General features: G+C 35.5%; 1 protein-coding gene across 2 annotated transcripts in view; it reads right to left on the bottom strand.

Moving 5' to 3' along the window:
* Positions 1-27,831, bottom strand: part of LOC132154470 (CUGBP Elav-like family member 5) — a 152,143-nt gene that overhangs the window by 9,799 nt on the left and 114,513 nt on the right. For both annotated transcript variants that reach the window (XM_059563035.1, XM_059563034.1), the window contains exons 4-7: positions 23,212-23,340; positions 21,904-21,983; positions 17,525-17,683; positions 7,275-7,419 (exon numbers count right to left, since the gene is read on the bottom strand). In XM_059563035.1, the coding sequence (XP_059419018.1) occupies positions 7,275-7,419; positions 17,525-17,683; positions 21,904-21,983; positions 23,212-23,340 (513 nt within the window). The remainder of the gene's footprint in view (positions 1-7,274; positions 7,420-17,524; positions 17,684-21,903; positions 21,984-23,211; positions 23,341-27,831) is intronic.

A 27,831-nucleotide genomic window follows, 5' to 3' on the forward strand; every position in this document is an offset into this window, starting at 1 on the left:
GCCTCGTTTTATGTCACGTGCTTCCCGAACAGCGTCTCTGCAGCATTTAGCGGGATGCGGGAGACTGGGAGTACTTTACTTTGAGCCTTCAAAAAAGAAGAGTAACCTGTAAACTCTGCACTACTGAACTGTTTAAGGGGACGTTCACATATCGCGTCTTTTGCGCGCTCAAGTTCGTTATTTCCAACACCGCACCGCATCGAGTTAAAAAGATCTCAACTTTTCAGAATGCTGCAAGCGCATCGCGGGTCATGTGACAAGAACTAACCAATCAGCTTCATCCTTTCCCGTAACAACGTTAAAAGCTCAGTCAAGATGAAAGGAACAGCTGATCATAGTTGTATATGGATTTCCATTTTGAAATAAATTTAGTAGCAGAGCTACTGCAAGTGATTTTTTGAGCTGCAAATCCATTTATCCTTTGCTGAAATTTCCGCGTCTCCAAGGAGAGAGCACGTCATGGTTGCTTATCAAAGGCAGACGCCTCAGGGGCGCTTCTGCCCGAGCGCTTTGGAAAGAAGGAGAAAGCGCCACGCGTTTTTAGGCACGATATGTGAACGGCCCCTAAGACTTTTATTTGTGCAGATTCTCCAGTACAATGTTGTTTGCAAATGTTTAGTCGTAAAAGCTGATAACATTGCTTTTTAACAGTTAACATTTAAAGCTTTACAAACATGTTCTGTGATCAGTTTGTCGTTTACCAGTTCAAAATTCAGTCGTGCAGCCTAATTATGACTGAATGAGAGAGGTAAATGTTTAAAGATATTTGAAATGCACTTTTTTTCTAAGTATTCACTGCTCTTTTTCACACAGCAGGTTTTTTGTGTGTGACTGTCCAATTTTTTTTTTCTGGACAACCTTCTGATGGATTTTACTTTAAATTGTGAGTTCCATTCAGGTTTCATGTCACTGGCACTTTATTCTAAGGATTGTTTACAATTTCACAGCAAAAGCTATAAAGCTGTTTCCCAGTAAATAATAAAATACAATGCACTGCAATTTTATTCTGTTTTATCCTTATTCTTCGTGAAAATATGTTCTGAAAGATTCCTTAATAAGCTTCGTTTGGGATGTTAAACTACTTTAGGAGCTCTAAGGACTGCCATGGTGAAAACATTATTTTAAATCTCCTTGTGAAATTTGCTAGAGTATGGGTCAGTGTTCTGATTGCAGAAGAGTTCGACAAAGGATTACTAACACAATAAAACAACTCCAGGTATATTTTTGATTAGGATATGACAGTGCAAAATGGTTAAAATCTCTTAAAAATCTATGCTGAAGGATAAAGACCATTTACTAATAATTTACTTGGGGAAAAAATGGGAAAAACTAAAATATAAGTACATAAACCGATTAATCGATTAATCGTAAAAATAACCGACAGATTAATCGATTATCAAAATAATCGTTAGTTGCAGCCCTAGTTTGATACACAGTAAAATTCCTCTGAGTCTGACAATTCCTCAAAGTCAGCCATGATCACGACTCACGTCTAGCTAGTTAGTCACGTTTGTTTTGTTTACGGTCTCGGGTGCTGCGCTAATCACTCCGCCCAAGTAACATTAGCTGTGCTCCTACGCCTAGTGAGAATATAGTTCCCAGTATTTATACGATTAAAAATGCTCTCTGTCTCATATAGCCTTGTTATTTGTACACGCTGTGACTATACAGATCACAACATGTAAATAGGAAAATGTTTGCATTATTTTGTCACTTATTGGGATTACTATGCTACCAGTATCCATTTACATCCAGTCTTTGTGCAAAGCTAGGCTAGCGGTGGGTGCGTCAAATAACACTTACAGAACGCACAGAAATGAAAAAGGTATGTATGGACTTATCTAACTCTGGGGGATACTGTGAATAAGCTAAAGTCCCAAAAAGTCGGAGTGTTCCTTTAAGACCAAGACAAACAACTTTTTTATGTACGATAATCAAGCACTTTAATATTCTAAGCCCTTCTGGCTAAAATTCTGAAAAACAATGTGCAGTTCTTAACCAGAAAAAGCTGCAAACAGGACCAAATTTTATGCTGACAGTAAAAAGTCTTCTCTACTTGCAAAACTAGAGGAAAAATACAAAACTGTGAAATTCTGCCCTACAAAACTTGAAGTGCTTAGGGTATTGTGTACAGCTCTTGACTGCTATCTCAACAGGTAATGAGTAGATTTGCATTTACTGTTGCAGAAAGTCACATCACAGCACAACTGTAGCCAAATATTTACTCTTTAAGGAGCAGGAGTCACTACGTGTGTGTATGTGTGTGTGTGTGTGTGTGTGTGTGTGTGTGTGTGTGTGGGACAGCACAGACCCAGGAGAGCTTTTGTATCTTTTGCAGTGCTTTGTGCTTTGCGGGTCCCATGGAGCCATGATAAATTAGGCTGCCATGTCTACTACTGTCTCTTCTACAGACTCCAAGATATTCTCTGTTTCTTCTAACCACACACAGACACACACTGGGAGTGAATGGATATTCTGTAAGGATCTCACACACACACACACAGTCTAGGAGATACAAAGGTCACCAGGCGGTCAGAGTAAAAATCAAACCAATACACAGAGTGGATGCTGGGCGAGTCTATGGTGTTATTGTGTATATAAATGTGTTTGTGTGTTCACTCAACATATTAAATGGTCAGTGAGGAGAATGTTATAACACACACTCTCTTATGCAACCCTAAAGAATCAGTTTACACAACACATCCTTAAGAAAGTGCAGCATATCTTATTCAGATCCAAAAACACGCTGGGAAGTGACCCCCGGACACATTTGCATAAAGCCACAAGAGTGTGCTGTTCTCAGATCAGCATCAGGCTAGCCACATCATTAGTTTCATTGGGATATGTTAGGCAAATACTGAGCCCAGAACAGCACCCAGACTAAAGGTCATCATGTGCACAAATGAAAGCATCTGTTCTGTGTGGGGACAGATCGCTCGAGCGCCAGATGATTATGCTTGTCAGTCAAAGGCCTGGGATTTCAAATGTCGTGCAATTACAGGAGACTCAGACCAACTGCAACACAGAAACATAAAATCCATGTTCCTTTTGGGGGACCACACGTAGGCTACCGTATACAAAATTTAAGAGCCTATGAAATCAAAACTGGACCATTAGTACATGTATGTTAGCTTAAAGGTCAACTATATGCTAGTCCTTCTAAATATTGTCAAAATGTTCTATTGTCTGTTTTTGAAGCTTCTGAACATCTACAATGGACTTAGAACATCTCAAAAACACATCTGCAGCCGAAATCATGACCAGTGGATGGATTTTAAAATGTTTCTCAAATTCAGGAGCTTGTTTTCATGTGGGACCCCGTGGACTATCCTGTATCCCCTGCTTCAAGGGTCTGCTATAAGAGTGAGAGCCTGCAGCTGTGTGTGTTTGAACATCTGAAATGCATCCATGAGGTGTGGTTCACATCCAGCCCATCGATTCCCAAGGATCAATAGGAATCTCTAGTGCGTTCCAGTCCATGACACTGATCAGGTGAGTTGGGAGTGAAAGCTGATATCCAGCGTGAGATGGGCTTTGATAAGAGTGCAAATCTGGGATACTTACTGCTAGTAAACTGGTCTAATGTAACAAAAAATTTAATGTATACTAGTTTTGCAGAGTCAACATTTTACCCACACCAGTGGTGTCAAAAGTATTGACATTCATTACTTAAGTAGAAGTATAGATACTAGGGTTTAAAAAGACTTTTGTATCAACTCAAGCTTTTTACTCAAGTAAAAGTGTAAAAGTACTGGTTTAAAAAACTACTTAAAGTATAAAAGTAAAAGTAATGTAAGGGAAAAAAATGCCATTTAGAACAAAAGCTTAGGCCGCGCCACAGGGGCCTATTGTGCACTACCCCACCTCCTCAAAAAAACATTATTCTAAAAGCCATAGGCCATAATGACTATAATGTTATATTAAAATGTTCATGTTGAAAAATTTGGGATGCACTAGGCTACCTGTTTCAGCCGCATATATGCCCATTGAAAATGCACGTACTTTAGTACAATGCAAATACATTAAAGAACTAGAGATATGATGACTAGTTGCCTAGGGTGGCCATATGAGCCATTTTCCCAGGACGCGTCCTTGCCAGAATTTCTATATTGCCTAAAACATCCAAAGTAGTTTGACCAATAACATGCAGGTATGTTACATAATCAACCAGTCGTGGCGTGTGATAAGGTGAGATCTACAGAGAACGATCAGAGTAATGCAAATACACGTACATGTTAGGTGTTTGTTCGTTCATTCAACTTGAAGCGTCGCTGCGCACCAATCATTGTATGACACTTATGAATGCCATACAATGATCGATCTGCAAAGCACAAACAGCCAAAATCTGGATATTTTAGGCAATATAAAAATCCTGGTAAGGACGTGTCCTGGGAAAATGGCTCATATGGTCACCCTATAGTTGCCTATAAGTATTGTTATGATGCAAAAAGTCAAACTTCAGAGGCATGTCATCAATAACCTTTAATGGAATGTAAATGTACATCCAAGTTTAGCTGCAGGAATCTGCGAGGGCAATGGACAAGAACATTGGTGGAGGCTAAAAAACAATTAGCCTTGTATGGTTGTCTATATACAAGAAAGATTATAGTGCTGTCAAAGTGAATGATTAATCCAAGTGATTAATCAAAAACTAAAAATGAAAAAATAACTCATAATCCTGATACCTTCTTGATTGATAGCTTCCTGTATTTGCTATGTCCAGTCTGTGTGTGTGTGTGGGGGGGGGGGGGGGGGGGTGGGGGGGTGGGGGGGGGGTAACGAGTTACAAAGTTAGTATAGCCTACTTATCACAACATTGTCAATCGCGTCGTCAATCGCAAACGATAATTTATTAAAACGTCTCGCTACCGAACTACCTACAGTAGCTTAATTTGTGGAGGACGAAGAGAAAGCACCCATTTGGTAAATGAGCCAGTGAGAAATAATCCAGTGCCATTTCGATACTTTTAAAACGGTACCGGCGCCTAAACGGTGCCTGAACCGATACTTAAAAAAAAAGACCCACAAAAAAACTATGGATAACATTAAAGAACATTACAAATATTTAAAATAAATACATCGCTTTCACTTTGGATGCTCTTATTTCCCAAGTTATGCTTAATCTAAGGCTAATAAATGTATTTCATAATCTGGGTCATTACTTAATACAAAAACCACACATAATGTTTCGACTGTATCTCTGTCACTCTGATATTTAGGTAAGATGAGTGCTGTCTGTCACTGTCTTTAATCCATTCTGTGAATGACTGTATGCTCATTCTTTATAAAGTAGCAACAGTCGTTTGTAAATTAGAGTACTGTGCAAAAGTCTAAGGCACATTAGTATTTTCACCCCAAAAAAGGGTTTTAAGCCAGTTATTTATATATATGCTGTAGTGTGTCAGTAGGAAATATCAGTTTGCCATTAATTTTATTAATAATCTAGTGCGATTTTGAATGCACAAGCAGTCTGACAACGGCGAAATGAATGTTTGGAAATTTAAACAGATATTTTATAATGAAACAGCAAAGTATATAAATAACTGGCCGAACACCATTCTTTAGTGAAAATACTAACGTGCCCAAGACTTTTGCACAGTAGCTGGTGTATGTATAAAGTACGTACGATTAAATTAAGTATATTTAAATAAGTGTAAGTGTTCGTTCATATGTGTTAAGGGCTAGATTTTTGCTGGAGGAAACAGCTGTTTAGTGATGAGCGGTGAACGCAGCGAAAACTTTACAGAAGATGAGAAACCGACTGCTCCCTCGTGACCTTTTGTAAACTGTATTTATGACAAAGAACTGCACAGATACGGATATTCTAACAATCTTTCGATAAACACATACCTTGTGTCCTCTGTGTTTGTTTCCGCTCGCGCTGCTCCGCCGCGGTCTGCGGATTGAAGAGCGCGCTGAAAGACGGAGAGGAGACCGGTCTGACGCCGGTTTCATATGAAACTTAAGGGGACTGACTCTGAGGCGATCACAAATTTGTATACAGTTTATGGAGCTAAATGCTACAGCCCCGCTAAAAAAGCCTAGCGATGCCCGTGCTTCTTGTGTAAATTTAGGAGAACCAGGACAAACATTTCAATAGATCGCTCAGGCATTTAAAAGGCACCGAAATCTGCTTCCTCTTATTCAGTAAGGTGCATACCGGTTCCATATCCAACCTTACTTTTAAGAAATATATTTTTTGATAAACGAACCCAAAACTGGCTATGTCCTGGCTGGAGTGTGACGTGATTTGTGTCATGTGCAGGTGCGATGGATCGCGTACAAACCAATACGGTGTCGGAATGGTATCTGTTTATACTTCTCATCCAACCACAATCAAATTCACTCCATCCGGATGGCGCGATTTGTCTGGATAGTTTTTTTTTTGAATGATGACAAGCCGGAATGAAAATGAGGCGAAATGAAATAGCAGTAACGAAGCTATTTTTAAAATGTAAGGAGTAGAAAGTACAGATACTTGCGTGAAAATGTAAGGAGTAGAAGTAAAAAGTCTTAAAATTATTAAAATAAAAAAATAATTACTCAAGTAAAGTATAGATACTCCAAATTTCTACTAAAGTAATGTAACGAAGTATTTGTACTTCGTTACTTGACACCTCTGACCCACACACACATGCACGGGCACACACACACACATGCACGGGCACACACACACACACACACACACACACACACACACACACACACACACACACACACACACACACAGACAGTATTACATTAAATATGTACTTTATTTAAGAAAGTGTTGCCCTGGCAATCTGAAATATAAGTTAAAAAAAATATATATTTTATTTACTTGAATTTTTATTTTAAGCTAATATATTTTATGCTATTGTTTTTTTTTTAATAAATAACGTTAATTTAAATGATGAATTATTTCCATGTTTTTATTATGGTTTTAGTTTAAGTTAACTGTTATAACCTTGTTGTAGTTAATTAATGCTAATAAATGGAACCATATTGCAAAGTTTTACGAAAATCACAACAAGAACTTAATATGTCTACAAAAGTAAATTCAAGCATTTAAGCAGAAGGTTAAAAATAACAATTAAAAACAAACACTTACTAATGGATAAAATGATATCCTGCCCTACAGTTTGTTCCATTGAATATCCAGTTTTCAAAAAAAAACACCTCAATTACTGAAGTTTTGTGCAACTATTCTAAATTTTTAGTAAGAAATTTTAGATGGAACATCTGAGATAAAACTGACACCTAAATGAGATTTTAAGGTTGTGCATCAGACTCACCTGAAACAGGTGTCATCGGGGTGGGTGGCAGGCTGTTCATGTTGAGCGCCCCCACCTGGTGAATCTGTGTCGCTGGATACGCCACACTGGGAGCGAAATAACCGCCTTGAGAAGCTGCCATAATCGCCGCCTGCTGCTGCATCAGCTAAACCAACGAAAATAAACAAGAGAAAGAAAACCTTCAACATTAAATTAAATACACACACTGCAAATGCATCTAATATTATTTAAAAGGAGAGATCCTTTAAACAACCCCCCCTTCCCCAACACAATGATTGTAATATCATGGTCTTGACAGATTGCCATATTTATATTGCAAGGTATTTATATGCTTCTCCTAGGTACTTCAAAAAAAATATGTCCAAAAGCATATTATGGTAGTACTTTATTTTACAGTCCGGTTCCGTGAGTGCATGCTATATGTACTTATTAAAACAATTACAATAACCGGAGACTAACATGAACCTACCCCCTAAACCTAAACTTACCCACATATGCTAGTACCTTCTTGGATAAGTACCCTGTAAGTATAAATACTGTAAAATAAAGTGTGACCTATTACCATGGTATCTTATTCACAACAATAGTAGCATGGCCATTGTTTGTTATATAACCTGACCCTATCAGAGATGCTACATGTGTTTGTAGGTGTTCAAATAAATGTTATCAAAGTACAATCCTAAAGTGAATTAATGAGCACAAATGCACTGTAGTATAGCCAATTGCTGTAATTATGTCACTATGGCAACAACCATCTGCACAAACACAACAGTACAAAGCAGACGTGATGTTCCTTGAAGTAAATAAGAAACGCTGGATCCGAGTCCTGAAATGACTTTATATTGCAAAAACAGATTTTATTCTGGCCAAAAAAAATTAAATATTTTTGAAACATACTGTAAATGTACAAAATAAAATGTTCAGTCAAAAGAGGTTAATTTACCAAACTGAAGATTTCTAAAATCTTTCCATATTTTCTGAGTAATATATTTTCAAAATATATTATACAAGTCAAAATATATTGTTATATAAATGAAGGTAAAACCTTCTTCCCATTGAAAATATTCTGGCAGAGGGCAGCAGATTTTCCTCAGGAATTCAACGGTATTGTGCACCATCCATTTTTCCTTCTATCCTAACAAGTGCTCCAGTCCCTGTTGCAGAGAAACACCCAGAACAGGACATCACCACCTCCATGCTTTACTGAAGGATGGTGAGCTGTGCTGGATTTCAACCAGTCATATCATTTGGTGTTAATAATAATTACATTTTAGTCTCATCTGCCTCAATCTTCAAGGTGTGATTTGGAAAAGCTCTGTCTGACTGCATGTGGCCTTTCTTGAGGAGTGGCTTTTTTCTTGCAACCCTTTCATACAAGCCACGTTTGTGGAGAATTTGTGATATTGTTGTCACATGCACACAATGACCACTCTTTGTCATAAATTCCTGCAGCTGCTTCAGATTTGCTATCGGCCTCTTGCTGACCAGCTTCCTCCAGCTCTTTCATCCAGTTTGGAGCGATGTCCTTATCCAGGGAGGAAGGGTTTGTGTTCTACAAAATACCTTCTTCTTCTAAATAATAGACTTACAAGTCATTTTTAGGAGGGGTGATCCTTTTTCCAACTCAGTGATTCAGGTTTTTTATATTGTTTATTTATTTTTTGGCATGTTGGTGTTATCTCTTTCTCTTTGATGTTATAAGTGGCACTAAGTAAATACAGCAGGTTAAAACAAAAACTGTGTCCATCTTCTTTCAGTCTGAAAAGCAACAAAATGTGATCATTTTAAAGGTGGGTGATTCTCTTCTATAACCATTGTATAATATTAATGCATAAAAAGTTTACATAAAATAAAACAATATATAATTTTTGAAATATATAAAAATAAAAATACAATAAAATATATATTTATTAATAAAAAAAATATTGTATTAATAATTCAATATTGTGAAAGATGATAGTGTGTGCCTTTGTGGAACTGACACAAATTAGCTTTCTAGAAGAGGGCTGTAACTACACACACCAATTGACCACATCTTGACATGGACAGAGTTTGTAATCTATACATACATCAATATAAACCACACTGATCTATAGGATAAACCATTAGCATGCATTCTTAATGACAACGCTTTGTTTAGCCGCGATGCTGGAGGATGAGATGCTCTGTCAACACCAGAATCCACATTCATTTGAAACATTATAAAACAATGTACATAGAAGTACCATGGTATTGATTTGAATATTATCTGAATTACCCTGGAGTACCATGCATATCCAATGTACAGTATTGTACATTAATATTGCAATCATTTATTAGTGAAGGATATAATAAAGTACAATAATATATTAACAGCGCAATGTTGATTACTACAGAAAGCAATTTAATGTGATGTGTAATGTGTAATACTTTTTTTAAGAGTCAAATGTGCACACTTTATTTCTGCATTTCTTTTCATCAAACCCTATAAAATGACCAAATAAATGTAACGATAGAACTGAATATCAGTTTTCACCCCGCTTTAGTTAAGTTTAAATGAACTGCTTGCATAAAATATCAAATTTCAAAATATATGGTAATATAAAATTTGCTTCAGGAGCAAAATTCTAGATAATATCAAAATGCATTTGAGTGCAAATGTGAAAGGGCTAGAATAAACTATTAACCATTTTTCAAATTTCTTGAATTGTGTTTTTAATATACATTGTACACAATAATTTTATTTAAACTTTTAAATATTGAAAGCGAAAGCTTGTTTCTCCCCACAGGGAAAAAAAGCAGAATTGTGAGATAAAAAGTCAAAATGTTCTATTTTTTATTCTGTCAGAAAATGTAAACTTGGAATTTCGAGAAAAAAAAGTCAGAATTCTCAGTTTATATATGTTGATTTTGAGTTTATTTCTTGATATTTTGACCCAAAAAATAAAAAAAATAAAAAATGAGATATAATATATAAGATATATATGTCCAAATAAATAACCATTGTACTGAATATAAGTTTCCAGCTGCTTTAAAGGTACAGGTTGTAGGACCTGCCACGAGAGGGCGCACTATCAAAACAATAACAATCGCATGGTTTGATGATGCTAAGAAGGAGCGTGGAATGATGGGATGTGTTGTCTTCTATCCAACCGCTGATCAATCAGATGGAAAGATAAATCATGGATTTAACGCGAGTTCAACGATTTGCGTGTGTAGATTAACGTTACATACAAAGTCAATGCAAAGACGCGATCAGACTATGGATCAGACGCGTCCTCGCGTGGGTCTAGAGATGCGATGCCCCGCGTTTGGCGTATATGCCCCATAACACTAATCTTGTTGATCGTTATAATAGCAACGTTTTCTGTAAAGACACGAATCAAAACAACTCACCTGTCAAGTAAAACACAAGCGGGATCGGCATCTCTTTCTAGTTAAAGTTTGTCGCGAAGCTACTTCCGCATTTGTCCACGACACTGTTGTCATGTGGTTTCTACGTCAGTAAAGGCGGTAACAAAGGGGAACAAACGTTATTGACAGGTGACTGCACTGCCCCGTGTCATTGTTTAGAATGGGAATTTTCTCATGATTTACAAGTAGTTGAAAACATTAGAGATATTATTAGTAATCAGCTGGACAAAATATATAATACTAGCCTAGTGGTTTTTGGATATTTTACTGCAAATATCTTACAAATTGTATCTTTAATTCAGTTTAATTCAATATTTTTTTCTGAACAAATTCACACGGCAAATCAACTCCTGTCCAGCCCTGAGACACAAAGATGAGGTGAAAGCCTCTGTGATAAACTCATTTACTGGAACGATGCATGTGTGTGTGTGTGTGTGTGTGTGTGTATTTGTGTATGAATCTGCAATATTATTGAATGCTAATGCGTGCTGAACTCCCCAGGTACTGTGAGGTAATCAGCACTCCATCATGGGCCAATTACTCGTGTAGTGTGGCTACGAGAAGTGGACAGCCCAATGCAAAGCCTTCAGTCCCTCACATGGAGAAAAGAAGGATGACACGCATACTTATGCATGTTTGTGGGGATGTGCTGACATGTGTTGGGGGGAAGGGTTGGGAAAATGGAAGTGTTTGGTGTATGAAGAAATGAGATGTCTAAATGGATGACAATAATCACTTGTTTTGCCGCTCACTCAAAGTGTAGCTGTAGTTTGGTAGGGCGGCCTCAGTGTGCAACAGTAAAATTGTGTTAACCAGCAGAAGTCCTGCTGTAGTGTTTATATCCAGCAGACAACAAAGCATGCAAATTCGTTTTTTTGGGGGGAATTTATTTCTTATTAATAAACACATCTTTTGGATTGAGTGCATAAAAGTAAAAAAGAATGAATGAATGCACAGAAGCTTTTTTTTCACAATTCCATCTTATAATTCTTCTTTTTTTTCTTACATTTGCGAGTTAATATTTTTTGGAGGATATAAAATCACAATTTTGGAGGAAAAAAATCTGAATTGTGTGAGATAAAGATAAAATTGTGTGTTCTGCTTTAAAAAAATCAGGTATGAATAAATCACCAGGTCCTGATCATATTCCCCCTTTGTCAAAATGGGGTGATCCTTCTATAATGGATAACTATAGACTTATATCTAAGCTCTGTATTCTCTCTACATTTTTGGAAAATCTAGTTACGAACAGCTGACACAGTATTTAAACTGTTATAATATACTGCCTATTAACCAATCTGGGTTCCGTAAAGGGCACAGTATACTTTGGCCATTTAAAAAGTTACTAAACAACATTGTGCTATAGTCTTTTTATTGACTTATCACAGGCCTTTCATACTGTGCATCATGACATATTATTAAATAGGCTAAGATGAGTAGGACTATTAGAAATTTTTATTTTGTGTTTAATTTCTTACTTAAAGCAAATAACCTAATGTGTACAGTTGGAAGGTGTTCAGTCAGATCCTCTGGAGGTTGTTAAGGGAGTCCCACAAGAATCTGTATTGGGGACATTATTATTCAGTATTTATTTATTTATGCAGCCAATACTATTGTTTACTGTCCAGCCCCCTTGCTGTAACAGTCTGTGGCTTTTTTTAGAGTCTGCCTTTGATATGATCCAAAACAAATTTTGTGCTTTGTAGCTGGTTTTAAATGTTGAAAAAAAAAAAATTGCATGTTATTCAAATTCAAAAATTTCCATCATTCTTCTGACTTCTGACTTCTTCTGAGTACACAGTTCAGTTCAGAGTACACATACCTGGGTATTATTATCGATAACACATTACATTTTGGTTCACATATTAAATATTTGACACAAGAACTAAAGAAAAATAAATAAGTCTTGCTTTTCCTTCAATGTGAGAAAGAAATTAGTGTCCGCTACTTTTTTACCAGTTCTCGATTATCAGAGGACTTTGTTTGGCAATTACTTATTATGTTCTCAATCAAATTATAATCTTTGTGTGGCTCTTGTCAGAACTGAGCTTGGAAAAACTTCATTTAAATATGCTGCCACTTCAGATTGGAATCTTCTCCAAAAGGAGATGAAATTACAAAACTTGGTGTCTTATAATAATTGAATTTTTTTTTACTATATAATCAAGAGTGTGATTTTTTTCAGGATTGATGAATAGAAAGTTCTCAAGAACAAAGAGTATTTTAATTCAATTATTAGGTAATAAATACAAATTTTCATGTTACATTTCCAACCCAAAATTTTATTTGGTATCATGACCATGATATAAAAACCGGGGGTCTGAGAGTAACGCAATTTCGATTCTCTGTATGTATGTACTGTACATGTGGAAAGTGACAATAAAGTAGACTTGACTTGACTTAAAATGTCCACCCACCTTCAGCTGAGGCTCATCATTGCTGTTTTGTTTGTGTGCTCTAGTCGAACAAAGCACGCACAGACAGATATGAATCACGAAAATCACATTAAATAACAAGTACAGTACACTGGGAACAAATCATAATTATCATGACAAATACTTGTGTCAGGTTAATGTCCACTGAATTGTTTGAATAGTTTCTGTTCAAGAGCCAGACACCTCCTGTGTGCAGTTGTACAGCAATCCACCTGGTGGCACTGCAAACCACCAACTGCTCCACAACACAACACAACACAACACACCCAGTCACTCAGAGGGTTTCAAACTACAGCATGTTTTACATCAGTCTGGAGCTCTGTTCACAAAATGAACATCATTATTCTGCACAAACTCCTTTCATGGTCACTATAAAAGCCTTTGGATTGAAGAGTGCCACAACAGAATTACACCACTGTAACGTGGTTGAACTGAAGTGGATATGTGACCTGTTCTTTGTTTACATTGAGAAAGGTTTCTGAAATGCCCTTTAGTGCTTGACTGCTCGTGCTTTGGTTCTTGAGCAGTGCGCATTGGAACATTACAGCCTCCAATCCTCTCTCGCCTTTATTTGTGTCTTCTATTCCAGTGCCAGGTGTTTAAGACATCAATGCAGTGCCACAGAGTGCTGGAGCAGGGCATTATGGGACACAGAGTTCAGTATCAAATAATCCTTACCAGTGCATTGATCATATTTTTTTTGTGAACAAATTGAGATGTCATACATGCTGTGTTAATTTTTCAACATAAAAAGGAATTAAAACTAAATAGAATAGTAAATAGAATAGAGATGAGATTCTCAGTCCATTCTGAGTGTAAAAATTGAAACAACCATAGGCTAATCTTTAGGGTTAACAATTTTATGTGGCTCTATTCTATTCTATTCTATTCTATTCTATTCTATTCCAGTTGTATGTGCGTTTCAACTTGTGGTTGTGTTTACTGTATTTACTTAATAATATTCTATGTTTATGTTCTGTTTTACTCTGTTTCAACAGATTCAATATGGTTCCATGTGGCTCTATTCCATACTTTTCTGTTCTGTCCTATGACTCTGTTTTTTTAGATTCTGTATGGTTCTGTACAATTTTATGTGGCTCTATTCTATTCTATTCTATTCTATTCTATTCTATTCTATTCTATTCTATTCTATTCTATTCTTTTCTATTCTATTCTATTCTATTCTGACTCTGAGACTCTGACTATTCTGAGTTTTGTTCGATTCTATATGGTTCTGTTCTATTCTATCCTATCCTATTCTACCATATTCAATTCTATATGGTTCTTTTCTGTTCTGTCTTATGACCTTTTGTTAGGTTCTGTACAATTTTATGTGGTTCTATTCTATTCTATTCTATTCTATATGGTTCTTTTCTGTTTTGTGTCATAAGATTCAATATGGTTTCATGTGGCTCTATTCCATTCAATTCTATTCTATTCTATGACTCAGTTTTGTTTGATTCTATATGGTTCTGTTCTATTCTGTCTTATGACTGTTGTGTTAGGTTCTGTGTAAAATATTATGTGGCTCTATTATATTATATTCAATTCTATTCTGTTCTATTTAATTCAAATCTACATGGTTATTTTCTGTTTCCATACTTTTCTGTTCTGTCCTATGACTCTGTTTTGCTACATTCTGTATGGTTCTGTATGATTTTATGTGGCTCTATCCTATTCTATTCTACTTTCTGATTCGGTTTTGTTAGATTCTGTATGGTTCTGTTCTGTTCTTTTCTATCCTATACTACCATATTCAATTCTATATGGTTCTTTTCTGTTCTGTCTTATGACTCTGTTTTGTTAGGTTCTGTACCATTCTATGTGGTTCTATTCTATTCTATATGGTTATTTTCTGTTCTGTTTCATAAGATTTAATATGGTTCCATGTGGCTCTGTTCCATACTTTTCTGTTCTGTCCTCTATTCTATTCTATTCTATTCTATTCCAAGACTCAGTTTTGTTAGATTCTATATTGTTCTATTCTATTCTATCTTTGTTTTCCTAGGTTCTGTGTACAGTATTATGTGGCTCTATTCTATTCTATTCTATTCTATTCTATTCTATTCTATTCTATTCTATTCTATGATTCAGTTTTGTTAGATTCTATATTGTTCTGTTCTATTCTATCTTTGTTTTCCTAGGTTCTGTGTACAGTATTATGTGGCTCTATTCTATTCTATTCTATTCTATTCTATTCTATTCTATTCTATTCTATTCTATTCAAGTCTATATGGTTCTTTTCTGTTCTGTTGTTTCATCAGATTCAATATGGTTCCATGTGGCTCTATTCCATACTTTTCTGTTCTGTCCTATTTTGTTAGATTCTGTATGGTTCTGTACAATTTTATGTTCTATTCTATTCTGTTCTATTTCCTGTCTAAGTTTTGTTTGATTCTATATGGTTCTATCCTATTCTATTCAATTCTATATGTTTCTTTTCTGTTCTGCCTTATGACTCTATTTTGTTAGGTTATTTATGGTACAATTTTATGTGACTGTTCTATTCTATTCTATTCTATTCTATTCTTTCACAATTCAAGTTGTATGTGCGTTTCAACATGTGCGGTTGTATTTACTGTGTACAGGGACACAGAACAGGTGGATGATGGGAAACCTGGGGGTTTTCCTTCTGTTGGTTCCATGTTTAGAAGCCACAGAAGGAATTGCACACAGATAGCACAGTATGTTCACACACGCGCGGTATAATAAGAGGCAAGCCGCTAACATGGCGAGGATGCACACGCGGTTCTGGCGAAGGATCATATGGATTATAAAATCAAAGCTGTAGTTTGAAATGTCACATACACATATGCGCACAGTTCAGCGCAGTGTTATTAAAACTAAACGCCTGCAGGGTATATGCTATATATAGAGCATGGAGCTCTGTTTGACACGTGATGCGGATCCTCAAACTTCCCACTTCTGTGAGACTCTGTGAGCTGAAAAGTATTTAAAATAACTGCTAACTTTAACACAGGCTTAATCTGTATCTAATGCCGTTATCGTTTCAAGTAATACGCTTATGAATATGCACAGAAATCCATGTGCTTTGAATACATTATCCATTACATAAATGAAGTAGGATTCATCTAAAGAAGATGAATTACTCAAAGATGCATTTGGCTATTCTAACCACGCTGAGTATGGCGAACTAGGCTAGGATGATGAAGCTATGAAAAAATCATTGTGATATTTTTCAGCCTTTTGATAATATTTGATATAGATATCTATATTTATGTATTTTCTCTGAAACAGCTTAAAAGGAACCATAATTTCACCCAAACAGCCGTGGATGCCAAGTTGATTTAAATGATTAACGCAAGAAGTAAAACAGCAAAAATCTAATTGAAAATCATCATGTTTTTCACTAAAAGACACAAGGAAAATTGATAATCATTTTCATTTACATGCACCTAAATACTCATATAAAGTACATTAAAAACAAATTTTAAACGCTATGCTCTGAATGAATCAGAGCTTTGAACTGACTGATTAATGCCAGAAAACAGCAAAAATCTAATTAAAAATAATCATGTTTTTCACTAAATGACACAAGGAAGAATGATATTTAATTTTTTATTTACATGCACCTAAATAAGTAGCCTATATTGAAAACTTTTTAAATGCTACACTCATGTTAGTGAATATTTTTCAGCTACTGATGCAAACAATTGACTGAATCAGCATTTTGAATGAATTAATGCAAGAAATAAAATAGCAAAAAAAATTATAAAAAATAATAATGATTCATTTTAATACCACAAGAATTACATTTAATAATTGTATTTATAGGCACCTAAAAGTTTACAAAGTACATTTTTAAAATGGTGACAATTTCAGTCAATATATTTGATTAAAAAATTTACTGAATCAAGAGTTTTGAACTGATTCATGGAAATGAATCACACTCACCAACTCTAACACCTTGATTAATAAAGTTTAATTAAGAACAGCTATTAAAATCTCATACTCGTTAGGTGCAAGACATGGATGAATAACAAAACTGACCTTCTGACACTTTCTTTAGGAAACTTAATGACCAAATTAAAGGTGCAAGCTGCTTATTTTTGAAAAACTATGTCAAAATGTACTGTGAATATTTGATATTTTACATCATGCCAAACACATGAACTCAAAATGACATGTTATAAAACTCTCCTTTATAATCAAAACCAAATATTACAAATGCAGATAAACCATAAAAACCTGGAAGAGAATTTCAAGTTTTCACGGGTTGGTAATTGAAATTATGTTAATGCATTATTCAGGAGCATAGTTAGAGTGAAAAACGTCTTCAGACAAGGACAGTGGTCATTAATCTGAGGCTGTGAGAATTCAGAAGCGCTCTGTACAGCACAAGTACACAGCACAATTCTTTAGGCCCTTTAGGAGCATGCAATGCATGTTGATTCTGCTCACCGCGTGTGTGTAAGTACTGTAGGTGCTGCTGTAGGTGCTGAACGGCAGGGCCATGGTGGGGTTAAAGATGCCAAACTGGCCAACCATCTGTTGCATGCGGCGTATGGTCCTCTCTTTATCAGTGTCAGCAAACTTTACCACCAAACTCGACGAAGCTCCCTGTGAGAGACACATAGCAGTTGAACAAAGAGTTACACTGCAACATGCATAAATATATATATATATATATATATATATATATATATATATATATATAGAGAGAGAGAGAGAGAGAGAGAGAGAGAGAGAGATGAATTAAAAGTATCATGTTCTACATATTTGTTGCACTTTTCACACAAAGTCCATTTCTAATGTTTGTTTCTTGCACTAAAAACAATGAATTCATTTTACAAATTTAAGAGAAAATCTTACATCGTAAGTCTAAACTATAAAATAAACTATGCATATTATGAACTACAAACTATAAATATTTGATTAAACACAACAACAACAAAAAAATGTAAAACTCACAACAAAAACCTTAAACTAAACTAAAACTAAAATAAAAATAAAGTAAACCACAATTAAAATAAATTATAAAAAACTATAATAGTATATAAATATTACTAAACACTAAATAATGTTAGTAGTGCTTTTGTGTCCTCATTAATGTTTACTAAAACTAAAAATGAAATAAAGCTGAAATGGGGGTTTCAAAAAAAAAAAAAAACTATAAATATTAGATGGAAAATTCCATCTCTGTCTCCTGTGATCTCTCAAACCTCACCATTTTCTATTTCTTGTGCTCTCTTGTGTGTGCAACATCTCACAATTGCACACATGCAGACTCATTAAAAGGCTCTTGATGATTTACCGCACCACTTGACCTTTCGTGTGCTGGGCCTCTCTGACCGATAAACCGTCACGAGATCGATCGGCCCTAAAGGCCACAATATTTCCCTTGCCTCACAGATTCTGGAGATCTAGACCTCTGGGGATTTGATCCAAAGCCTACACAGTACTTCAATGCAGATTATGGGTGAAAGTGAGCATCATATGGAGGGCCTGAGCACTTGAAATGAGCACTGTAGGAAGTATGTGTGAATCCTACACAAAGACATACATCACTGCCACTTTACACTGAATTATAATTGATTTTGAAGTACAGCAAATAATATGAGCATCAAATTTGGTATTATGTAAAAGTCTCAAAAGTGAGACCGCCAGAACAGGTTCGGGATTTGACATTGAACATCACTGTGATGAGCTGTAAAGTGATGCTGAAATATTAATGTATTAAAATTGGTATGGTGGAAAGTGTCACTCTGTAGGACTCAAACGAACTGTAAGGCTGAGCTGTTAATGAGGCCTTTGCTAACTCAACGCATGGCTCTGAATGTGTAATGAGGAACTATTAAAATTTTCCTGAAACTCAGTACAGCTGAACACTCTCTCGTTGGCTCTGTTCCAAAACTTAGTGAGCTGCCTACATAGTCAGCAGCCTTCACATGCAGCATGCAAACTAGTATAGAACTGGTTTGGAATGCATTGCAAATATGTAACATTAATAATGTATATTTACAACAAACATTTAAAATCAGTACTGGTCAATAGTTTGGGCTTTATTCATGATTTCATGTGACAAGGCAGCATTCATTTAATCAAATATACTGTAATATTGTGAAATATTATAACCTAAAATAACTGTTTTGCTGTGATTCCAGTTTTCAGTGTCACACGATCCTTCAGAAGTCATTCTAATATGCTGATTTGCCACGAAAGAAACATTTGTGATTATTATCAGTGTTGAAAACAGTCTATTATTGTGAAAACCATGATACAATTTGTTTCATGGTTCTTTGATGAATAGAAAGTTCAGAAGAACAGCATTAATTTGAAATAGAAACTTAACATTATAAATATCTTTACTGTCATTTTTGATCCATTTAATGTGTCCTTGCTTAATAAAATAATTAATTTATTTAGAAAAATATTTAAATAATAAAACCTTTGGACGGCAGTCTCTGGTTTATTTTTAATTTTAACATTGCATATAAAAAGCAAGAATTAATAAAAGTGAAGACTGTAGCTAATGGTGCTGTTGCTTCGAGCAGTTCCTCGTTGATTTAATTCTCTTTTTAAGTCGGATGTGACGCAATCAGAGCTCGAACCGTCAGCTGTTATCTTACCCAGAAATTTGGGAAAAGGTCTAAATCCATAATGAAGGTGCACGAGGTGGTGATATCACAAAGATTCAATAGGTCAAAATAAATGAAGAGAAGCTTTATAAAAGCAAGCTACCGTAATCACAGACATTGCTATCCGGACGGGATTAGATTTCTCAGAGCAAGTCATTTGCTCTGTAATTTTGTGCAGAAAAAAATACAGACTTGTTTGATTCAGATGGAATTAAGATCACAATGCAAGTAATTGAAACACAGATTTACCTGACCTCCTCTGGGAAACTAGACACGTTCAATTTAAAGGCTTAAAGGAAGAGTTCACCCAAAAATTTACTCACTATTAGGCTATCCCCTTATTCATGGAATGCTAAATTTCTTCAAATCTGTTCCCATGAAGAATCAAACTCATCTACATATTGGATGGCCTGAGGGTGAGTACATTTACAGCAAATTTTAATTTTTGGGTGAACTTTAAAACGTTGCCTGTGTAAGCCATTCAATCTCTCGTTTCTCTCACTCATCCATTCTGTCGTCAAGTATGTAAATGCTTTTAATTATCGCTATGCAAAGTGTGTGTTAGGGTGAGATACGGCCTTGAACGTTCATTTGAGGATAATTACTCTCAAAGTTGAGCTGATCTCTAAACACACATTTACAACGGTTCATCAGAGGCATTCCTCTACCTGTCTTTCCTCTCAGTGACAGTTAGACGCTGTCAGAGTGTTTTTTCTCTCTGTTTGATCATCTGTACTCCTCACTCTCCTTCTCTTTCTCTCTACTTCCTGTCCTGCTCTCAGGGGATGAAGAAAAACACCTCTTTATCTGTCCTTTCAATATGTGGCAGAGGAATTATTCATCTGAAAAGGTGGGAAAACATACAGAAGGAGTGTGATAAAGAATGTGAGAGCTCTTGGATAGAAAGTAAATGTTCTGAATAGCATACTAACATACTACCTGTGTGTTATATTGCAGTGTGCAGTATGTATACTGTGATTTTTATCTATGTAAGGAATACCAAGATGGTGCGTGAGGAATCTGCTGCATTTTCTGTGCGAGCTTTGACAGAAAAGCTGTGGCATTAAAGGCATAGTTACCAAAATTTGGAGAAAATTTGCTTTATACCTGTACATCCAACCTCATTACATTTCAAACCTGTGCAACTTGATCTGTGAAGGATAAAAGATGAGTTATTATAGTGGATCTTTTCCATGCAATTAGACCCCAACTGTGGCAAAAGTGCTGTTTGTGAGAAACAGACTAAAATTAAATTTTGCGATAAGCTTTTATGATGAAAAAGAAATAAAATAAATACTTAAAAAATGCTTTGAAATTAAATAAAAAAAATTAAAGATGTTTTTACTGTATATAGTTTGTTATATTGATATATGTAAAAAAAATTGCACTTTAATTAGCTACCTTTCATTACCAGATTGTAGTCTAACATGTCTTCAAAATAATAGAATGAGCAGTGTTTTTATAACTTTAAATATTAAAATTAATATGCAGTCCAATAAAAAGTTTTGTAAAAATAAATTAATCAATAAATAGTTTTATGATAACAAATAAATAAAATAAAGTTTTAACATGCAATTGTAATTGTATGCATTGTAAGATGATTTGTATATGGTTTGTTATTTTTATATATATAACTTCTTGCTTAACTATTAAAATTATTATTATGCAGTCCCCCAATTAAGATTCTTGTTGTTGTGCAAGGTAAATAATAAAACAAATATTTGAATGAATAAAAAAATTAAATAATAATAATACATATTAAATAGACAAATCTAAGATAAAATAATAATAATAAAATACATGAAAATACACACAAAAACATAAAAAGTAGGTATGCAGTAACTTTTATAAGCTAGCAGTAAGCTAGTACTCAGGATGAAACCGAGAGACTGACAGTGGCTGATTTGCACTTATATTGACACTGAAGCTGTTTGAGCTCAACACATGACAGCAGCTTCAACATCATCTGTGCATGTGTGTGCTTTCTGTAACATGAACATGTTTGTCCACAAATGACATTACAAGTGCATGTTGACGCATATCATGTCCATTAACTTTTTCAAATTTTTAGGTCAAAATGCATATGAATGTATAGGTGACAGTGAATGTTTTAGGTCATTTAACTTTTGAATTAATGTTTAAAAGTACCTGGTACCTCAGTTAATACGAGCTGCATGTATAATAGTGTGTGGCTGTACTCACAGACATGGTCTGACTCCCGTGCAGCCCACCGATGGCAGACTGAGCCTCAGTGTGTGTTGAAAACTTTACAAAGGCACAACCTGTAAAACACACAAAAGGAGCAGAGAAATAATGAGGAAGACCAGTGGAGGTTATCAGCACCGGAGCGAGTGTCTCTGGTGAATGAGAGAGAAGATGTGCAGATGCACACAAACAAAACCCTCATTTCACTTTCTTAGCATACCATATTATCCAAATGTGTACCAATATAGGAATTATTTTATGAGGGAGTGTTTTTAACCCTATAAAGCTTACTGTACTGTATTTCATATGCACATTTCTAAGGCTCTAAATTGTCAACATGATCAAAACACATTAAAACCTATTGTACATAATTTACAAACATGCCTTCTGTCGTACGATTGATCATTTAGACTTTTTTTAGCAAGTAAAAAGTCTTTTAGTATAATTGTACAATCAGGTTTGTATTGCATTGCATTATATGTTTTGCATTTAAATCTCATCTTACTAAGACATTAATGAGAAATATAAAGTGACGACTGATATTTGTATAATTTTATGTAAGTATCTGCTGTACTGTTATAAAGATCTCATTAACTTAGATTACAAGCATTAGAATTTTTTGTCCATATAATTATCAGCATCTTCACTAAGTTTTATATTTGTGTTTCATTTGAGCCTCTTAATAAAATACACCTGAAGTTTGAGCTCCATATTCTCATTATATCAAAGTAGATAAGCAATAAAAGCCCTATACTTTACAGGGTTAAGCATCACAGCATGTCCGTGCAGTTGAGGGACATGTAATCAAACTGCTTAGCTCATCAAATCTTCATGATTTCGTGTTGAGCTCAAAACCTCTCGTGTCGTTTCTCTCTTCACACATTGCAAACACAATTGACCTCTCTGACATATTTCCTCTCTTGCGCTCCCTTAATGGACGCAGCGATCAGAGTCTGTGTAAATAATTCCTGCCTGGACAGAGCCGGGGTTTGTCAGGTGATATCGACACCCCTGACGCCCTCCAGAATGGATTCTGCCATGTTAGCGCTGAGAAACCCCATCACAAAGTGTCGGCTTGACGAGTGCCTTTGAATAGTCTGACGTGGTGAAATTGAATGTGTAAATGAAAGCACTTCTGCTCAAGGTTGAATGCTGCTTTTCTGTTTGTTTGTTTTGACTTTGTCTTTTTCTGTAGTCACTATTTTTTAACAGCTCGGAATATAATCTCAGACCTGTCATTCAATAGAGAGCTCCTAAACCTGCTGTGAATACTGAAGAGAGATGAAAGTAGGAACTGAAACTCACCTTTACTGTTTCCATCAGGGCCTCGTAATACAGTGCACTCTTCAATCACTCCGTAGGGCTCAAACAGACGGTACACATCCTCTTCTGTCTGCTGCTTATTCAACATGCCCACAAACAGCTTCCTGTCCTCTGAAATACAAACACACAAAAAGAATATAAACTTCTACTGTCGACTTCTCACACAAAATGGCAAGAGGACAGGAAATCACAGAGCAGATGAGATATTTAGGCCAGAAAAAAAAAAAATCAATTTTGCTGTCAAATAATCTTAAAGACAATTATTAATCAACATCTCTTTTCACTGCATCTTTTTTGGCTGCAGTCCAAAAATTAAAATAAATAAATAAATAAATAAATAATACTGCACAATCAGTGCAGTCCAATTCACAAACAAATGATACTGATGAATAGGGATGGGAACCAAAAACCGGTTCTTATTCAGAACCGGTTTTGTTCTTTGAGAAGAACCGGAACCGTGAGTTATTTCTAAGTTTCGGTTCCGAAAACGGTTCTGGTGCAACACGTGACCAAGCGCTGTGAGCAGCCTTGCGCCGGTGTTCTGAGTATTCGGTGTTTCCCGTAAAGGATATCATGAACCAAATAACAGACACGCCCATATTGTCATTAATATACATACTGGCTTCAACTTGGACCACTAAATAAATAGACTGCTATTGTTATGCAAGTATGAGGGTTAGATTATTTAGTGTACAGATCATTTCAAGAGTGATAAACAAAGTGATAGAAAATATTTATTTTAATGCATTTTAAATGTTTAAAAATGTGGAAACCACTCATTGCATCACACCATCTCCTGACTGAATTATTATTATGGGGTGGTGTTAGTGCAGTGGATAAGACAAATGCCCTTGGTGTGAGAGACCCAGGTTCGAATCCACTGTGAGACACCAATGTGTCCCTGAGCAAGACACTTAACCCTTAGTTGCTCCAGAGGTGTGTGACCTCTGACATATAAAGCAATTGTAAGTTGCTTTGGATAAAAGCGTCAGCTAAATGAATAAATGTAAATATATTATTTGTAAAATAGGGACTTTATGGAGAGTGTGTATACATGGTTATAAGTTTAACCGTTTATATTTCATTAATTAAGGGAAATTAACAAGTGTCTAAGCCCTCAAGGGACTATTTGGCCAACCAGCTTATTCCTGCTTGAAAAGCAAAATGTTATTGATAGTGTAAAAAACATCAACACATGCTGATTGATGGACTAGCATTACTCAACATTACTTACTACTTTCCAGCAACACTACATTCAGTGAAGGTAAAATAGTAAAAAAAAAAAACATAATAATAGTTCATTTAAATGGTACCAGAAGCCGAACCGGAAAATTTCTAAAAATACCCAACCCTACTTATGAAGATCTGTACACTGTTATATACTGTACTGTATGTTCCATTTTGACATTGCCAACCTTTAAGTTAAGTTGACAGTAAGTAATAGACAGTATTGAGCATTGAGTAGTTGAGTATTGTGCATTTTTCCTTACCACTATTTCTTAATAATTGTTTAATGATTTTAATGGAACCGGAATCAGAACCGGAACCGTTAGGTGGAACTGGAATCGGAACCGGAACCGGAAAATTTCTAACGATTCCCAACCCTACTGATGAACAAATGACTCTTTAAATGAACCGGTCAATAAGACTCACAAACTGCCAATTAACGATTTGAATCACCGTAATGAATGCTTCACTGAATCTGTCCAAGAGGTAACTAATTCATATCAGATCCACTAAATGATAACTGAATCAAAATTAACATTATACCATGCTAAGTGCACTTAAAGATTATATATACATAAATATGATATTTAGATATGTTTTAACAAATAAATAAAACACATAAACATTCACAAAATAAGCCTTTTTTTGTAGTAGGCTATACTTATGAGTAGAATTAAATAATACAAATATTACAGTAAAAATGCAAATACAAACAATTCTATATAAATAATAAAATAAATATTGTAGATATTTATACTTTTTAAAAATGCATAAAAATATTCTAAAATTAAAATTTTACATAAAACAACAAAAACAGTAAAGTATGTTACAGATATTTTTTTTGTATATGTAGTTGTATATGTACATACTAGAATGAATTCTATAATAAGCTCTGGTTTTTAAAGTGTTGTTTGTGCACTTGACAGCCTCTGCGAGTGTCCAGCCCTGATGCTGCAGCAGACTTCATCATCTTTATGAGACCAGGTCTGGTCTCTCCCCATCAGTACTAGCTACAGTATATACAGTACAGTAACACACTAACAGACAGAGACAGAGAGCTGCATCTATATAAAGCATCAGTATTATGATGATTCATTTTTCAAATAGAAATGTGTATATATTTATATATATATATATATATCTGAAGCAAGGAAATATGTAGCATTCATTTTAAGGGTGTGGCAAGAGTTGGGTTGAATCAAATTTTTAAAACTGGAGCTCTCAAATTCGAACTTTTGGACACATGATGGAGTGTCACAAATCCTGGTGTTTGTCCTTTCCGTGCAGCAGCCTGACTGAAATCAATGCTTTCTCCATGTTATGTAAATTGTAGTGTGTACGTGCCCTGTGTTTGAGTCTTGTTGTTGACGCGCAGCTTGTGTTACAGATATAGAAATAAACACACACTAGCACGGCATGTTTAAAACAACAGACTCTCGGCACTGAAACACTCATATATACAAACATCTCACAGCAACACACACGCTCTTACCATCCAAACACACATTTTCCACTGCTGTTTACCCTTGAATCCAAGTTGCATCATCTGTGTGTGTGTGTGTGTGTGTTCAGTGCTTTAGAGGCAGCACGTCTTTGAGATCTCTCTCTCTGTCTCTCTGCGCTGCTAGTTGCAGACTATTGCAGTTGAGTTGCAGTGTTGCGGATCTGTGACCTGTAGTCTTTAATGAGAGAAACCACCTCACTCTCTCTCACATACACAAACACACACACACACACACACACACACACACACACACACACACGCTGCTTGAAACACAGGCAATGTGCTGAAATTCAGCTTGGTTCACTTGTGCTGTCACTCTCTAGAAATGGATCCATAGGAGAAAAATCATCTCTGTTGTCTCAATTGTGTGTTCTCGCTGGCAGTGAAAAGAAATGGAGAAGTATTTTTACACATTTGCTTAATATATAATATTTGCAAATATAATCTTATTTCAGCTTTATTTAAAGGACCACAAACACATTTGAATAGTTTTAGTTAACAGTAATAACACAGAATCAGATCTACCAAGGTAAAGTCAAACATTTCTCATCAAATGATCTGGGATCCATGTAAATTTTTTTAGCTCTATATTTCTATATTCTATTACATACAACTGTTTTATTCCTGTTTTGCAAAGGTTTTTCTAAAATTATTTCTCATACATCAGTTGCTTGATTTTTAACATGATGAAAATCAATTAATTAATTAATTCATTCGTTCATTCATTCATTCTGGCTGTGTTGACAGTATTTTCTGAATGATAAAAATAAAAACTTTTGACTATATGTCATCAAAATGAAAAAAAATTTTGAGAATGGTTTTCAATTTAGGAATTTTAGGAGAAACATCTGAGACAAAGTTGGAAGATTGATTGAATGAAAAGCAGTTAAAACTGAAGTGTGCAACCACTCAGATTTGTAACAAACAGATAATCTAGATGAGATGCTCAAACAAACAAAAGGGTTTTGTAAGCAGCACATTCAAAGTGTTTTGGGAAATCAACCTTACTTAAAAGTTGTCTCTGCATATTAAGCTTGAACAGAAGAAAGTATTTTAACATCAGCATCTTGAGAGCGACCTGTGAGCAATAAAACACTCCTCTCGGGAACTGTCACTTTGATTGACAGACACACTCAACTGCTGATGATGCAGATAAATTACCTTATCCATCAATAAAGGCATACTACAGAGACACCATATCTACAATTTATATTAGACCACTGAAGCATCTCTCTTTCTCTTTTGTGCCAGATCCTGCTGGCCACAATTCTAATTATCCGCACAGACCCCCTCATTTGCTTCTCATTAGCATGTTGAATATTCATGAGTCTAATCTGTTAGCCCCTCCCTCCCAGGGGTCCGTTGGAATCTACACACACCAGCTCTGTTCCAAAGCCTAGTCAGCTGCTTTACATGCATGTCCATAGCACCTCGAAACTGACTGATTCAATGCCTTAAAGGAATAGTTAACCCCAAAAATTAAAATTTGATGAATATCCTCACCTTCTGGCCACCCAAGATGAAGATGAGTTTGTTTCTTCATCAGGTTGGTGAGCAAGTGATGAAGAACCATCCGAGATGTAGAGCAATCTACATCTCGGATGGCCTGAGGGTGAGTAAATTTTATCAAATCTTAATTTTGGGGTGAACTATTCCTTTAAAAACATGTCTAAAACAGAGCTATCGAATAGGTTTTCTAGCATTGGAAAAGCGTGTGCATTAATGTGTGAGGAAAAACCCATTGGTTATTGTCCTGTGGACTCTCAGAGATGAGAAACACATCAGAGAAATGAGAGGAAGAGAGAATGGAGAAACGGCAGAGGATGAAGGGACATGGGGAAAGTGGGAAAGCAAAGAAGAGATGATGCAAG

Source organism: Carassius carassius, chromosome 12, assembly GCF_963082965.1.
Source record: "Carassius carassius chromosome 12, fCarCar2.1, whole genome shotgun sequence".
Taxonomy (NCBI): domain Eukaryota; kingdom Metazoa; phylum Chordata; class Actinopteri; order Cypriniformes; family Cyprinidae; genus Carassius; species Carassius carassius.